Below are 17190 nucleotides of genomic sequence, written 5' to 3'. Positions count from 1 at the left end.
CAAGTTCTACTGAAAGCCAATGTCCATTGGGCGCTTTTGGAAATTCCAGCCTTTATCGTTAACATACCCCAGCGATGAGTGGGCTAGTTTTAGTGTGAAACAGACAACAAGGTTCTAGTTTGTGCAATGGCTGACACATACACACACACACACACACTTGTTACAAAACGACAGCTTAATTCCATGTCTTGTATATTCCATTTAACGCCGATGTCCCCTGGGGAATGTGTTTTTCATCTCAGGGTTACTGAGCAGTCTCGTTTTCCCTTTTTATCCTTGCAATGTCATCTTTCATTATTCGGTAATATTATCCCTCCCTCCCCTCTTTATTTTTTCCCCTTAGAGGAAATTGTAATCAGCAGAAAATAAATACACCATACAAAAAGCGGCCACAGGAAGAGGGAATGTTCATATGTCCCCTCTGACCTCTAAGTTGGACAATCAACCCAGTCAGTATTTCCAAGCGAGCCAGACAGTAACCAAAAAATGACAAACGCAAACTTGCAAATTCGCTCCATCATTTCAACCCCCCTTGCGCCCCAAAACAAGGCCTGCAAAGTCCTTCAGGAGGGAAAGAAATCCAGTGTGGAGCTATTCCTGCCTTTCCATAATTAATAAGTCTTATTCTTGGAAGAGCGTCAGGATGTTCTAATTCCTTGGTGAAAATCACAGAGAAGCCAGTTAAGTAACTTTTCCTCCTGTGCGTCTAACGCTCAGAAGCGAATAGGGTTATCTTATGGCACAGCGGCCTTTGGCACGAAAAAGTAATGGGTGGATGGCCAGAGTTAGCTGTGGATTTCATGTAGGATTTGTGAGTGCAGATGGAAATAGGATCTATTAGGTTTATCCTCCTACCCCACCCCGTGAAAGCACAAAAATGGAACGTTTAATGACATTCATTTTTTAATGTTGATTTCAGCTCTATCTTTTTATAGAATGGGTGATCGCTCGCAACCTTGCACACCATAAACCTGTCAGACACATGCCATCAGCAATTAGAGTGGCATTTATCTGGTCCTACATTTCTGGAGTATGGGCAGGGCTCCAAAGCATGAGCTAATTGAGAAAAGATGTTGCTTCATTATGGAGCAGGAGAACCCTGTCTCTGGGCTAATTAGAGCAATCAGACAGGTACATTTGGATCAAGCACGGCCTCATGTACAATCAACGGATGGGATTTTTTTTAAAGAGGAGGGAAAAAACATCACATAATGGAGAATTCATCTGGAAGCAGAAGGACCTATGTAGAGTTCAGGAACAATGATACCCTTTGAGCTGTACTGGGAGGCAGCAATCTTTCAAGGGAAGGTTTGATTAGGTGAGGAAAGGCTTTCACCAGCTAACAATAGCTTTTAAGAGTTTGCCTGGAATGTGCTGCATGGTTTTGTGGCTCAGGAGAAGATCTCACTTCTACATGGTATAAGGGACACATTTAAACTAGCGGAGGGGCCTGAACATAAAAACTGGATCCGTGTGCCCCCAGACTTTACAGCTCTTTAAAAGCCCAGACACAAAATGGTCCGCCCCATTCCAAACATGGAAGAGGGGTGTAATCCATATTGGAATCTTGCAGCTTGGGCCCATCTCTGATGCAAATCCCACATGGAAATAATTTTACACAGTGGGTCTGTGGTAGCGCCTGACCCCATTTCCATTGAATTCCATGTGAGGTTTTGTGTTGATTTCAGTGGGAGACAGATCAGGAGTCCTGCTTTGCTAGGAGGAAAAGAGGACAGACAGAGTGGGTGCGGTTGAGAGCACATTCTCCGCATGCCATTTTAAGAGTTAAATCTATGAGGTTCTGCTCCCTCATTCTTTCAGCAGAGCAACCTGGAAGCTATTGCTCATGAAAAAGTCCTACAGACAGATTTAAATAGGGATCAGCCCAGCTGGGTTCTATAGAAATCACTATAAAAACCTATACCATTTAATAGAGAATGAGATCCTCTTTCTATAATTTGTCCATTAAACCCTATAAATCCTATAGGGAGCTTATTGCTCCCTATTAAATTCTGTAGGGCTTTTCCATCAGGGATGGTTCTTGCATGCCGGCCCATGTCAATCCCAGGTTCTGCGAGGAAGCTGGACAGCAGTGACCTGCCGTATTTTTTTTAATTCAGAGGTTCATTAGCTTGCTGAAGGAAAACAAAACCAAAAAAGGAGTTAAACTAAAAGGGGCAACTGTAAAATAGAGATTGGCAGCGAATTTGAGGCTCTCGATAGAACCAAGGGCTGGAGGGAATTCTCGGAATTTTATTTGTGATGCAAAGCTCAGTGAAGCCTAGACTGTGGTCTCCTGGGCGGGGCAAAGAGCGTCTTTCTCTCTCGGCTTTTGGACTCAACTTGCGTTTATTTCAGATTGAACCAAACACGTGTCACCTTTCATAACATTCTCCCCTGCCCCAATCCTGGAGCTTCCCAAATGCAGCCGTGCTCAGCTTCTACCAGCCCCAGGGTCCCTCTGTCCTCAGAGGGGTTTACAGGGGCAAAGAAAGGATGAAACTTACCTGGAATGCAAAGATGTGTAACTAAATGATCAGAAAGTGGCAGCACATAAGGAGCTCCCCGGCTCTATTCAGACAACTACACCTAGGGCCCATGGTAGCTGAGGTCACCTCTCTTTCTACAGCTCATCAAGGGAGTTCCCATCTCACCATCCAGTCATGGGGAGGGTGGTCTCAATGGACAGCTCCCTTCCTCTATCTCCTGGACACCTACTTGTTTGGCTGAGGCAGAGGGATGAGTGTACCCTGACACAACGCCAGATCTATTAAGTCACGCTTGTTGAGGAGCTGCACTAATAACAGGTCGGGGAGTAGGGCGCGTGCTGGGTTTTGAGCCTGATCTGTGGATTGTTAGAGGCCATTCCTACAAGGGGCAGAGCATTCTCACTGCCCGTAATGTGTAATGGTTTCTAATGATGGACGGCGTCCAGGGGTCTCAGGCCTCAATGTGCATTGTAAAGAAAGCACCAAACACTCATCTTACACTAGGCCATTGTCAGCACCAGCCACAAACCTAACCCCTCATTCTCAGAGATTTCAATTGCCACTTCCCCGGGGTAACCGCTGCATGGTTGTCAGGATTTCTGACTCAAGCCAGGGAGAGCTGCCTCTGGAATTATGACCTATATTAGGGTTGCCAACCCTCCAGGATAGTCTCCAGGGATTAAAGATTCATCTTTAATTAAAGATTATGTCATGTGATGAAACCTCCAGGAATACGGCCAACCAAAATTGGGAACCCTGGACCTGATAGCAGTGGTGGCTTCAGTGGAGGTCCATGGCTGCAACTGCACCCATCGAAATCGGGCCCAGATTAACCAGTGTGCAATGGTGCACTTGCACAGGGATTCCTGTCTCAGGTTTGGGCCTGGCCGTCCCTCCAGAGGCAGCCCGGCCAAACCTGAGTGGCGGCGCTGTGACCCTGTGCACCAAGTCACAATGCCCGGAGTGGGCAGCTGGGCCCAGCCCCGTGGGACAGGAGTCACAACCGCTGAATGAGTGTTGGATGAGCTCATTCTCCATGCCCGCCCCTGGGGCCTCCCCTCCACGCCCGGCCAGGATTAGGGTTGCGATGCTGGGACGGAGGAGCTGCTGCGGGTGGTCGGTGCCCCCTCGGCAGGCTGAGGAGCAGGCACTCATTGAATTGGGAGGCTACGTCCTCCCCTGCTTGATAGCCACAGGCAGAGCATGGCTGAAGTAGACTAGGCTCAGTTTATTCATTATTAAAATGGGAATGTCCCCAAAGTCTCTATCCAACCATATTGAACGATCCCCAGTGCTCCAGGCTACGGAGAGAGACTCTCACATACAAAGTATAGAAAAGAAAGGGTCCACCTTTCTTTTAGCAGCACAGATGCCTACTCTCGGTTTCCTTAACCGATAAAGCAGACAGCACAGACCAGTAATTAGGACAAGGGCTCAGGAGTCTTAGGACACGTCTACACAGAAAAACAACAACCCCAAACCAAGCCACGGCCGCGAGTCTCAGAGCCCGGGGCAACTGGCTTGGGCTTGTGGGGCTAAAAATAGCAGCGTAGACGTTTGGGCTTGGACTGGAGACTGGACTCTGAAACCTGGCAAGGCAGGGAGGGTCTCAGAGCCCCAAACGTTGAGCCAGGCTCAGACTCACTGCCGCATGTCTTTTTCTCCAGTGTAGACAGACCCTCAGGTTCTAGTCACTGTGTGACCTTGGTCAACTCACTTCACCTTTGTGTGCTTCACTTCGCCCCTCTGTAACACAGGGGTAATGCCTACCTTTGTAATGTGCTTTGAGATGCTGGAGAACCACAAAGGGTTAGAACAACAGCCATGCACATGTCTACTGCCCCACTCACCTGAGATTAGGGTTTTTTTGGGGGGGAGGGGGTTGATGGGCGTCTAAATTATCTTTAGTTTTTCATCAGCATGGTACAAGTAGGAATCAGATCACACTGGATCACGTTGCCACATTGGATCAGATTCATGGTGCATCTACTCCAGTATCTTGTTACTGACAATGGCCAGCACCAGATGTTTCAGAGAAAGGTGCACGAAACCCTGCGGTAGCAATGGAGCAAGGCACAGCAGTTTCCATCTAGCCCTCAGTAGTTAGAAGGTGGCATGAGGGTTTATAGCCCTTTCAGGAGATTTGGTGCCTGGGCTGATATCATCTCATGACAATTTTGCAAAGCTGCATTAGAAGCCTTTTAGCGAGAGGCAACAATTTCTCACCTCATAGGCTCTAACTTTGACATAAAGCAGAGAAATCCAACGCCGCGGCTGTAAATCCATGGGATGTCATAAAACGATGAACATTTCAAACCATTCAAAAATTTTCCCGCCATTAGGTACAAATTGAATCCAGATGCTTTGCTAATGGAAAGAATAACTGAACAATACTCCACTAAAGAATTAAAAACAACAACATACTTTCCCCACTGGGCCTCTGACTGTGTCCTCCAGAACCCGTCTCCATCAGCCTGCCCTATCTCATGTGATGCTGGCGACAAAGCAAGAATGAAAGTTACCCCGGATGAAGGCCCAAGATGCGCCATACTCAGGCCTGGATCTGGGCCAAAAAGGCAAACAGACGGACCAGTGGCAGGCTTAAGGTTCAAAATTTCACGAGTCACAAAAATGGAAACAAATGCTGGGTGTGAGCAGAAATCTCAGAGGCTTGGTAACATTTGTTTCTAGCACTGGCTGGCCATGAGATAGCTCACCTTAAAAATCACGTCCTTCTAATTACCCTCCTGTTCCTCCCCATGTCGCAGACAGATGTAGCTGCTGCTACTTCAGGAACTGCTGGCAGGGGAGCTGGAACCATTTTTATAGCGAGTGCGCTGAAAGCCATTGGACAAAACGGTCTAATATGTCATTGCTATTAGTGCTTCAAGCCAGGGAGTGCGGCTGCCTCCGCAGCACCACTAGTTCCTGCACCGCTGACGGCTGGCGTTAGAGACTAAGACCCCCATTTGCAAAAGTGGCCACGGATTTTGGGTGCTTCCATTTTTGGGTGCCCAACTTGAGACATCCTGGGGCCTGATTTGCTACGGTGCTGAGCTCCCATTGACTTCAACAGGACTTGCTAGCACTCGTCGCCTCTGAAAATCAGGCCTCAAGCATCTGATGCATCTGAAATCAGTGGCCACTTTTGGGAATTTTAAGCTTCGTACTTACATAGCACTTGGCATATATTCACTAGTTAAACCCTTTCCCCATTCATCCCCCCGGAGGTAAGTATTATCCCTGAGAGAAACTAAGGCACAGAGAAGGGATGAGACATGTGCCATGAGACACAGTCAGTGGCAGAGCTAGGACTGGAACTGAAGAACTGCTTCCCCTTCCCATGGACAGTTCAGTGGACCACGCTACGTCCCCTGGAGGTAGGCATGGAAGGTTAGATTTTTATCGGTAAATGTTGGTAAACAGCGATTTCACCGTACACACGCAAACTGAAGAAAAAATATTTCCACCAATGATCATCGAAATGTACAGACAGACAAAGGAAGAAAAATGCTGCTTATTCCAGTTTGATTTCAGGGTATTTACGTTGTATATTTTGACACGGGATGTTGACAATTTGTATTTTAATGGTTATAAAGCTTTAGCTTTTTGACTTGCAACGTCTGCTGTCAAACAATTATTGCCTGACTCTCCCCGTCGTCTGACCTCTCCCCCAGAATTTTGCATCACTGTGAACATATAAACTGGCAACAATAGGAAAAAATGCTTTCAAATAAACATTGCTGTTATCCATCAACATTATAAAGGAGTTGAATTCTGCCATGCTTGGCTCTAGGGCTTGCAGTGAAGGGCAGGCTGAGTTCCTCTGCTGGATTACAGACATCTGCACTTAGCAAGGTCATCTCCCAGGCCCAGCAATGAAATCACCGGCCTTGTTCACCCTTTGAATAGAGACACAGGGCAGAGCCCTGCTGCGCCCTGCCTGCCACATCCCCCTCACCAGTGCCTGGGTGTGTCTGTCTAACCAGCAGGGGAGAGGTGGGCTGGCCCCATGGACGTGTCACTTGTACCCAGCCCCCTGGGACTGTCTCCTTTGTGCTTCCCTTAGGTGAGAGTCTGAGTCCGAACCGTGGGGCTGCCAAGCGGAAGAAGAAGCAGAGGAGGAACCGCACCACATTCAACAGCAGCCAACTCCAGGCGCTGGAGCGAGTCTTCGAGAGGACGCATTACCCCGATGCTTTTGTGCGAGAGGAGCTAGCGCGGCGGGTCAACCTCAGTGAGGCCAGAGTCCAGGTGAGCAAAGGGGTGGGGAGGAACTAGGCCTCTGCCTCCTGGCTCTAGGCAAGGATGCTGGCTTCCCCCCTCCCTTGGCCAGCTAGAACTCAGGCCTTCATAGAGTTCAGAAGGACCAGGGCAGTGCACCCTCCAGGAGCATCACAGCTCATCCTGCCCCACGGTGCCATGGCAGGCAGAGCAGAGGTGTCACCGCCAGGCTGCCAGCCTGAGATCTGCCAGCATGAACTCGGCCCCCTGCTCAGTGCAATCAGCCCGCTGCACTATGCATTAGGGGAGCGTGGGGCAGCTCCCCCGCTCCCTCCCGCCTGCCTTGTCTGGGCCCCGGGTTAAGTGCAGCTCAGGTGACCGGTGCTGCGTCTCCTCCCGCTAGGTGTGGTTCCAGAACCGAAGGGCCAAGTTCCGTCGCAACGAGCGGGCGATGCTGGCCAACAGGTCCGCATCGCTCCTCAAATCCTATAGCCAAGACGCAGCCATTGAACAGCCCATGGCCCCCAGGCCGACTGCCTTGAGCCCAGAGTATCTCTCCTGGACCACCACATCCCCATACAGGTAAGTCCAGGCAGCCTCACCAGTATCTTTACCATCTATTCCCAAACTGAGTTACCGCGGCTGCCTTTCGGGAGGTGCTGGAGAGCCAGCCAAGGTCACCCTACCAGGCCTGTCCCTAGTGGGCGGAAAAGACTGCGAAGGCCGGGTGGTTGCGAGGCTGATTAGAAAACTGCTCCCCCTCCAAGGGAGAGAATTAAACAAGCAGGGGAAATGGAGAAGGCACAAAGGCCACAGGGAGTCTTTCCATTGGCTTTAGCGGGAGTTGGGATGGGCCCTAAGGCCCCGAGTAGGAAGGAGAAGTTAGAATTGAACAAACTGCAGGCCCGTTGGGCCAAGATGTCGGCCTGCCGCTAGAACAAACACAGCCAGCATATGGGATGGAGGCAATGGCTGTGCTGAGCTGAATGCAGCGTTGTGGGAGCTGTGTCTGTCCCAGGTTATTAGGAGACAAGGTGGGGGAGGTAATATCTGTTACTGGACCAGCTTCTGTTGGTGAGAGAGACAAGCTTTCAAGCTTACACAGAGCTCTTCCTCAGGTCTGGGACAGGCACTCCGAGTGCCACAGCTCAATCCAAGGTTGAATAATGGAATATGTGCTAACTCCTTATGCTAAACTAAGCACCCATTCAAGGTGAAGTGGCCTGTCAACACCACTGTAGTCATAGGACGAAAACGGGGGGTTAGCGGTTGTCTGGTTTCACCACAGGCGCCAACTTTTCAGTGTGCCAGGGAGTGCTTGACTCCCAGCTCTACCCCCTGCCCTGCTGCCACTCCCCTTCCCCCCAAGTCCCCAACCCCACCCCGCCTCTTCCTGCCCCCTTCCACGCCTCCCCCGAGCACGCCACATCCTCGCTCCTTCCCCTCCCCCCCAGAGCCTCCTGCATGCCGCGAAACAGCTGATCGCGGCGGGCAGGCGGCATGGGGCGGGAGGGGGAGGTGCCTATCGGTGGGGCTCATCAGTGGGCAGGAGGCGCTGGGGGGGGAGTAGTAGGGGAGCTGCCGGTGGGTGTTCAGCACCCACCATCTTTTCCCTGTGGGTGCTCCAGCCCTGGAGCACCCACGGAGTCAGCGCCTATGGGTTTCACTCACATAGTTGTTGTTAGGTCATTTAGTGTCCTGGATGAGGTACACGACACCACATGTTGTGATAGGCGTGTGTACGACCCATGGGTCAGACTCATCCACAAAGGAAACTGCACAACACTTTCAAAAGACAAGTCTGGGAGCCATCGGCACCGACTTCCCTTCTTTCCCGTGGGTGCTCGACGCCCCCTTCTGTCCCCAGCCCCGCTCCCACTCCATCCCTTCCATGAGGCCCTGCCTCTTCCCCACCCCCATTCCAACCCCTTCCCCAAAGTCCCTACCTCAACTCCACCCCCTCCCTGCCAATATTCCAACTCCTTCTCCAAATCCCTGCCCCGGCCCCACCTCTTCCCCTGAGCGTGCCACGTTCCCGCTCCTCCCCCCCATCCCGGAGCATGCTAACGCTGCCAAACAGCTGTTTGGCAGCGGCCAGGCAGGAAGCACTGGGAGGTAGGCGGGGGAGCGGGGACGCAGCGCGCTCAGGGGAGGAGGATGAGGAGGTGGGACGGGGAGTGAGGGGAGCTTGACTGCCGGTGGGTGCAGAGCACCCACTAATTTTCCCCCGTGGGTGCTCCAGCCCTGGAGCACCCACGGAGTCAGCGCCTATGCTGGGAGCTGAAATTCATAATTTTGCATGACGCTAAAAATCATGGTCTTAATAAAGACACTGGATTTATGGTTTATTACAACAATCTGTAACCCACTAACCCCCTTTTTGTCCTGTGACTACAGGGGTGACTTCCCCTTGAATGGTCCCTTGGAACACGTGCTAACTACTTATGCTAAACTATGTGTTCCACCTTGGATTTAGCTGTGGCACTCGGAGTGCCTTTCCCAGACCTGAAGAAGAGCTGTGTGTGGCTCCAAGCTCATCTCTCTCATCCACAGAAGTTGGTCCAATAACAGAGATTACCTCACCCACCTTGTCTTCTAATGTTGAGTTTAAATATTTATAAGCGTGAAACTTGAGTGAGGATAGTTAATATTCTAAGTGTCGGAGGCACATGGTGCTCCCCATGGGTCACGAGAACCAACAGAGCTTTTTAGCAGCCTGAGCACTAATGACCCCCCCCCCCGGGGGGTAAAAGCACAGCCCAGAAAGCTTTGCAAGAGAGGGTTTTTTCAGTGGTTTAGGAATCCTCTAAACTAGGGACAGGCAAACTCAACAGGGTCAAATTCCTTTCTGGGGTAACTCCAGCAATTGCACCAGGGATGAATTTGGCCTGTTTTATCTAATCCAGAACCCACTTGGAAATGCAAACTCACGTTCTGCTTGGGAGAGACGTCAAAATAAAGAGCCAGAGAGGGAGGGGAAGAGGGAAGAAATTCTAATGAATAAATAATTACCAGCAAGGAGTTGGTGCAAGATAGACTCTCCCACCACCTTGGTTTCAGGTCAAGGGGCTCTTCTACCCCTAATACACTGCACAGGCTTTGGTTCAACTAGGAAAAAGCTTCTTTTCACTTTTAAATAGAATTTCCTTTGGCAAAGCCATTCCGGGGAAGAAAGGGATTGCCAATTCACACCCATTTGTTGAACCCTGTAACCAGAGAGAGTCATAAAAACTGTACTGGGAGTGTCCAGCTCTGAAAACTTGACTCTTCTGTACAGACCGTGGAACCGAGAAATTGTAATGGGCGGGGGGAACATCAGCCATCCCAGTCTTGGGTTCTCTCCTAGACCCGCGGGTGATCTGCATGAAGTCAGCTTGGGATACTTGCAGTAATTAATACCTTTCCCTAAGTGCTTTGAAAGCCTTGAAGGAAGAGCTTTGCAAAAAGGACCTAGCGTTTCAGTATCTAAGAGCCACAAGGGCAGAATATTGGTATGGAGACAGACGTTTGCTCCAGCATAATCCCCGTCTGATTTGCTTCTGTATCTAACGCCTGTTTCATGCTTCAGCCCTCATCATTCTCCTCGTGTCATTGAGTGCTCAGATAGTGGGTTTTCCCTGCGCTGCAAAGCTCAGATCCAGATCTGGACTTCAGGACATATTCCTCTCTGGGCTTTTGACTCAATCCATTGCCAACCCTAGAGCTCAAGCGCACAGTCTGGAGCGAACTTCCCCTATAATGTTCAGAGTGGGTAGGGAAGGGGTCTAGCCCAGGGGTGGGCAAACTATGGCCAGGAGGGCCACATCGGGCCCTTCAGATGTTTTAATCTGGCCCTCGAGCTTCTGCCGGGGAGCAGGGTCTGGAGCTTGCCCCACTCCGGCGCTCCAGCCGAGGAGCGGGGTCCAGGACTTGCCCCGCTCTGTGCGTGCCCTGGCTCCACGTAGCTTCCGGAAGCAGCAGCATGTCCCCGCTCCGGGTCCTATGTGAAGGGGCAGCGAGGGGCTCCGCACGGTGCCCGTGCCCCAAGCACCACCCCCGCAGCTCCCGTTGGCCGGCAACCGCAGCCAATGGGAGTGCAGGGGCGGCGCCTGCAGATGGGGCAGCACAGAGCCACCTGCTTGCACCTCCACGTAGGAGCCGGACGGGGGACATGCCGCTGCTTCCGGGAGCTGCTTGAGGTAAGTGTCCCCAGAGCCTGCACCCCTGTCCCCCTCCCGCACCCAACCCCCCTGCCCCAGTCCTGATCCCCGTCCCACCCTCTGAACCCCTCGGTCCGAGTCCAAAGCACCCTCCTGCACCCTGAACTCCTCATTTCCGGCCCCACCCCAGAGCCTGCACCCCCAGCCAGAGCCTTCACCCCCTCCCGCACCCCAACCCCCAATTTCGTGAGCATTCATGGCCTGCCATACAATTTCCATACCCCGATGTGGCCCTTGGGCCAAAAAGTTTGCCCACCCCAGGTCTAGATCCAGGCTTTTGCCCTGGGCCCATCTCAAATGTATTCAGTTTAAAAGCTAGAGGCAGGGACTTAAATCTCATTTAAAATTGATTTGCACAAACTGTCTGCCTTCACTGAGCAGCATAAAGCCATCCAGACCCTGCTATGGTTTGTGGGGGAAGTTTACTATTGGCATCAGCCGATTGTTTCCGAGAAGCTGGTGAAAGGAGCCAACTGCCTGACAACTTAAAATCAAATGAATCAAATAGAGAGGTGCTAGTCCACTTAACCATTGCAGCGTCGGCGGCTAAGGCTTTCCCTGGGCTGTGCCTGAGTCTCATAACTATTTTCCTTTCCCTCGCCCCTCTCCCCTCCTCCCACCGCTGCAGCACCGTGCCATCCTACAGCTCAAGCGGCACCGCGACGCCCGCCCAGGGGGTGAACATGGCAAACAGTATCGCCAGCTTACGCCTCAAAGCCAAAGAGTTCAGCCTGCATCAGAGCCATGTGCCCACTGTGAACTGACTGCACATCCCCAGAACCGGGACAAACTACCAATGTGCCTGCCCTAGGCGGGAGAGCATCTTCCCGATCATGAGAGGCCAGCTTGCCGCGCCTGTCCCAGTCTAAACCCAAACCCTTGTGACTCTCAGCCAATGCCGAGTGCATCACCAGCACCCCCTTCTTCTCCTGGTCCCTTTTGAAAGCACAGCAAGTCACAATCCCCTTTGGAAAGTGGTGTGTAATTGTAGCCACAGACGGCGTGAACTTGGTAAGAAAGTTGCTTTCCCCACACACTCTATAATAAAATATACATACACACACACACACACACACATTTCAAGGATGAACAGACTTGCCAAGTTAACATGAATATGCTTCCGAACAGGGAAGAATCTTGGACTACAGGATTTGACCAATTTGGATATCTCAGCTGGACAACCAAAGAGCGACTGAGTATCCTCCTACGCTGGGGTCGCTGGCCTTTGTTGGGAGGATCACTACATTGTATTAAGTCAATTATATAGTCCCTTTTCCTTTGGTTGTCACTCAAACTTGACTGTTCAGCCGTTGCGTTTGTAGCCGATTCACCTTATACGACAGCATTTCCAAGGCTGACAAATTTGCTCATATATTTTTGTGTCACCAGACTGCAATGCTTGAGAGAGAAAGACTTTTGCAAGCGGGACTGCCCACCCCTGCTGTATATATTCATTACCCTAACCCTGCATTGTGCTTTGTACATTTAGGAGTAGCCAGCTGCCCATGCCAATGTAAGATATATGCTACCGACTCTTTTTTTTTAAACCATTAGTCAAAGGCGAAGATGATGGTTTGAGTGCTCAGGAGAACTCACTCCAGCTAGCTGATGGGACTTTGCAGCTTTCCAAAAGTTGATGTTTGCTCTGCACTTTGTGGTTAAGTCAATGAATTCACAAGCCAGTCTGAAGGGGCTCGGGTCATTGAACTGTCCTGGGGGGAAAAAAAGTCTGTGGACTTTAGCTGAGTGCATCGTTGTCCAAGCTCTATGCAAATGGCCAGGCAGGCTGCCTCCTTCGGAAACACTGCCTCTCTTGTGGACCTGGATGTGGTTGATGGCCTGGGCTCGTAAATTAAACGCCTTCCGCAGCAAGTGGCTGCTTTCCCCATCACCCCACCTCTTAGCAATCTCTTCCCTGCCGAACAGCTGAAAATCAAAAGCAGGGCTTTCAGATACAATGTAAGATGTGAACCAGCAGAACCTCAGCTGGAGGCCTCAGAGGTCTTGCTCAGCCAGGGCCTGCTCTGAGCTTTTTAGGATGGGGCTTTAATTAATGGGGCTAGAGTAGGGGGCTGGACAGACAGCTCTGGAGACAGCTTCCCTTATGTACGCACAGGTATAACATGGGCAGTGCAGGTTTCCCTTGGTACTGCTACACCACTCAGCCTCAACCCTGCTCTCATGGGGCTCCAGGCCAGGGAGGAGAAGGGAGCTCAGTTTCCAGGCTCCATTCAAGCCCCGACCTCTCTACTGCGTGGTGCTGGTTTTATGATGTGGACAAAATACCCACTGGAAACCGCTTATTCATTTCACATAGGCCACCAAGCAGGCATCCGCTGAAAACAGCTTTGGGTCCCAACTGACTTGCCCTGGATTTGAACTAGTGTCTTAGAAGTAAAAGGCATCATTGCCCAGTACCAATCCCCCAGCCCATTCAGTGCCCCGCTCTTTAAGGCCTGTGTCTTGCTGGGAATTTAGTAAGGAATGAATGACTGTACTGGTATGTTTAAGAACAAAGGCGGCTACTACTGAGACGCTCTCCTACAGAAAACGCTCTATGGTAGGGTGACCAGATGTCCCGATTTTATAGGAACAGTCCCGATTTTGGGGGCTTTTTCTTATATAGGCACCTATTACACCCCACCCTCCGTCCTGATTTTTTTACACTTGCTGTCTGGTCACCCTACTCTATGGGAAGCCCAGTAGTTTTGCTGTAGCCAGTACTACGGAGGTGGAAAGAGCTCATATCCCACAATTTGGCATTAAAAGGCACAACCACCTTCCCTCGCAGTAGTCACAGATGCTGAACGGGCTCCAGGACAAAGGCACATGTGGAGTTTCTGATGGGATGGCATAGCTCGTCCATAACGATAACCTAATTTCTCCCCCACTTACTGCTTCCCTTGGGAGCAGCCTTTTCTTTCATGGGGCTTTGGCTGCAGCCTGATACATTAGCTGGCAGGAGGAATCATGCACGGGACCATGCGCTTCAAAAGACACAAGTCTCTAGTGCCTGAGCTAAGGAAGAGTCCCCACAAGCTGGGCAGCGGCAGGGTTTGTATCTGCTGTAGCCATGATAGGAGCAGCTCCTACTGAGCTGTTCTAACTTTCCACCCAGTAGAGCGAAGTGATGCTCCAGCCACTGAGTGACCCTTAGCTGCTGTTATCAAGGTCTGGGAAGACCCAGGCCTTCTGGGCGGCACCAGCAGGGCCAGACCTGGCCTGGGCGGTCCAGTGGGGAGGATCCTGCCAGACTTACCTTCCCAGCTGCTTCCCAACAGATGGAAGATGTTTCCAAAATCAAGGTGGCGACACCTTGTGTGTGTTTACCTTAACCGGACATGGGGACGCAAACTTCTTAAAGAAACCAGCACAACCAAGGCCGAGATCATTGTCAGAGTGAGCAGACAATAGCATCCACCCCCGTGGAACAGTGACCGTGCCCAAGATGTTCACAGCCCTGCTCGCTATGCATGTGAATCACAGCTCTGATGCTTTGCCTAGGCCGCTCCAGCCCCCACCCTCACGCTGGTGATTCTGTACTTAAATTCCACCAATTCACGTGCTGTGGTACCTGAGCACTTCACAATCTCTAATGCATTTACCCTCCCGACACCCCTGTGCTAGCATCTCCATTGAAATGATGGGAGCAGAGGTGCAGAGATATGGGAGGGGGAGTGGCATCGGGTGTACCAGTATAGTTAAAGCAGTAGCTTTTTTGTGCCTAGACAAGCTGGTCACACAGGAAATCTGTGGCCCAGCAGTGAAGTGAATCTTGGTCCCCTAAGTCTTCAGGGTAGGACCCCAACCCCTGAACCACCCTCTTTTAAAAAGTAATTCCAGATTTTCCAAACCGGCCAGCATTTTGGGCCCTGAATGCTTTGAAAGTATGGCCCCTGCTGTGGGTGATGGGCATAGACAATCTGGTCCTGATCTCTTAGGAAAAATCTGTCTCCATGAGACCAAATATACTTGTCAGATCAGGTACCCCCCCAATTACCCCCCCCCCACACACGCATTGCTGTGACTGTAGGGGGCCGCATCTTATGGGGAGCCTCTTGACCAGCAAGCACCTGCCAGCATCCTGTTTAATGCCACATCTTGAAGACCATCTAACCAGAGCACAGTTTCAAACACTCGGCGAGAGGTCCTTTCAAGCACATAGAGAACAGTTGTGACACTTCCTGCAAAACTGGTGGCGAGTGTCACCAGAGCAGGGCTGAGGCCCATTAGCATGAACCAAGAGTGCAAGTGTAGAAAACCTTTCCCCGGGAAGGAGCTGGGGCGCAGGCAGAAGCGCATGAGGCAGGGAAAAGAGATCACGGGCTTGAGTAAAGCTCTGACTGCACCGGTTTCAGTTTAACACCGGGTGTCACTAGCACGGCACCAAACAGCCCAGGATAACCACGCAGGACTGAAACGTCCTATTTCCCCCAGTGAGAAAAGCCACGGAACAGCGAATTCCACATTTCCAACCCCAGTGTTTGTTTGGTGCAAAATAAAGATCTCCAAGCACCGATGACAGAAGCAGCGCACGATGGAGGTAGCCTGTCAAAGCCAAGCCGTGCAGCCATGGCTTGACTGAAGATAGAACTCCCATCATGAGAAACTTTGCTTGGGGGTGGGAAGAGGGAAAATCTTGGAGCTTTTATTCCCATGGAAAACGTGGGGCTCTTTCCTGTTGTATAAGACGAAACCGCAGAGATATAAATGTCACTCCCTTTTTGAGAGCATTAATGAAAATAAACCAGTTTAATAGTTTGCAGATGCGGTTTCTCTAAACGTAAAAAAAAAGGGGGGGGGGAGAGGATAAATATTTCTTTGCGCAACCTCAATTAGAAAACATTTGCTCTTAATTTTACAGCTATCTTGGCAGCCTCCTCCAAAATTGTCAGCTGATGTTAAAGCATTACCGAGACAAGACACAAATTGCCCCAGTGGAGTGATATCAGGAACTAGGGATTGTTGTAATCTAAGCTTGCTCGCTTCCTTTTTATTTGTACATTTCAATTACTTGTAACAGGATCTATGGTGGAGGGGGGGGTTGTTTGGGTGGGTTTTTTTTTTTTTTGCATGTCTGTGTAGGGTTTGGGTTTAGGGTTTGGTTTTTAGGGGGGTTCTTTTTGGGGAGGGGAGTAATTTTTGTAAAAACAACTCGTGAAATAACTGAGAAATAAATATTTTACTGAGTAGTTCAGCGTCTAGATGCATGAATGAGGATTCAGCCTTTCCCTCCTCTGTCACAGCCGATTCTGGGACAATGCCCGGCCCACAGCAGGATTGGAGGCTGCACTGTGCTGGAAGATGGCGGGGCAGGGCACTTTGGACTTCTCAGGCCACGAAGAGTGATGAGATGAAGAACACGAATAGGGCCATTTAGCATCACCTTCTTCCTATTGAGCCAGCGCTCATCTGTTCAAGCCCCACCAAGGGTGTATTTGACTATTGCACCATTATTGTCGAATGCTCCCATAGTTCCTGCCGGTTGAGAATCTCTCCGTGTTTTACAAAAGCGGGGTGGGTTGTATCTCCAGCTAAGAAGTGGGGAAACAGAGGCTCAGAACAGCAAGTCTGATGCAGCAAGGCTGCAGATCTCGCAAGCCCTGCTCTAACCGCTAGAGGCGTTGGATTCCTAGTAGGGAATGGTTCCCCTTCCACGGGGGCTTGGTTAATTCCATGCTAGCGCTGCCCCTGGGTCTTTTCCCCGGGGTGCAAGGTTAAGGTCAGTGATGTGTGATTCAGGTTGGGGATTGGCCCTTTGTATCCCCTCTCAGCCTGGCCTCCAATCCCTTATGGAGTGTGTCAGTTTGGAGCCCTGTGCCACAGCACTGAGGAGATGTCTACGCTGCATTGAGGACCAAACCTCCCCGTTGACACCCACAGACTCTGGCTGGCGGGCCTTGTACCAGCATGCTCAAAACAGCCGCGTAGGCATCGCAGCCCGAGCCACAGCGGGAAAGCAACGTCTACACGGCTATTTTTAGTGCACTTGCGTGACATTTCCCCCCCAAGGCTGCAGACGCCAGCTGGAAGGCTTGCTCCGCCTCCCAGCTGCAGTGTAGACATACTCTGAATGTCTGGTAGCCACCCTGTAATAACCAGGCGTCGCTCAGCCATGTTCCAAAGGAACAGATGCATATTGCAGAGACTGGGAGCTGCCTGTGGCCTCCACTAACCCACCACGGTCTCAGCTACAGTCGAGTGGGCGTGAAAGGCGCCACAACCGTCCTGCAAATTAGTTTAGTGGAATTCTTCAAGCCAGGAGGTTTTCAAGGCCC

General features: G+C 50.9%; 1 protein-coding gene across 1 annotated transcript in view; it reads left to right on the top strand.

Moving 5' to 3' along the window:
• PRRX2 (paired related homeobox 2) overlaps nt 1–11676 on the top strand; it is a 66559-nt gene extending 54883 nt beyond the window's left edge. Inside the window, exons 2-4 of the mRNA XM_065418914.1 lie at nt 6559–6743; nt 7117–7295; nt 11541–11676. Of these exons, the coding sequence (XP_065274986.1) occupies nt 6559–6743; nt 7117–7295; nt 11541–11676 (500 nt within the window). The remainder of the gene's footprint in view (nt 1–6558; nt 6744–7116; nt 7296–11540) is intronic.
• Nucleotides 11677–17190: the final 5514 nt, after the last annotated feature.

Source organism: Emys orbicularis, chromosome 18, assembly GCF_028017835.1.
Source record: "Emys orbicularis isolate rEmyOrb1 chromosome 18, rEmyOrb1.hap1, whole genome shotgun sequence".
NCBI classification, from domain to species: domain Eukaryota; kingdom Metazoa; phylum Chordata; order Testudines; family Emydidae; genus Emys; species Emys orbicularis.
The sequence above is the reverse complement of the archived record's forward strand: the minus strand, read 5'-3'. Positions and strand labels throughout refer to the sequence as shown.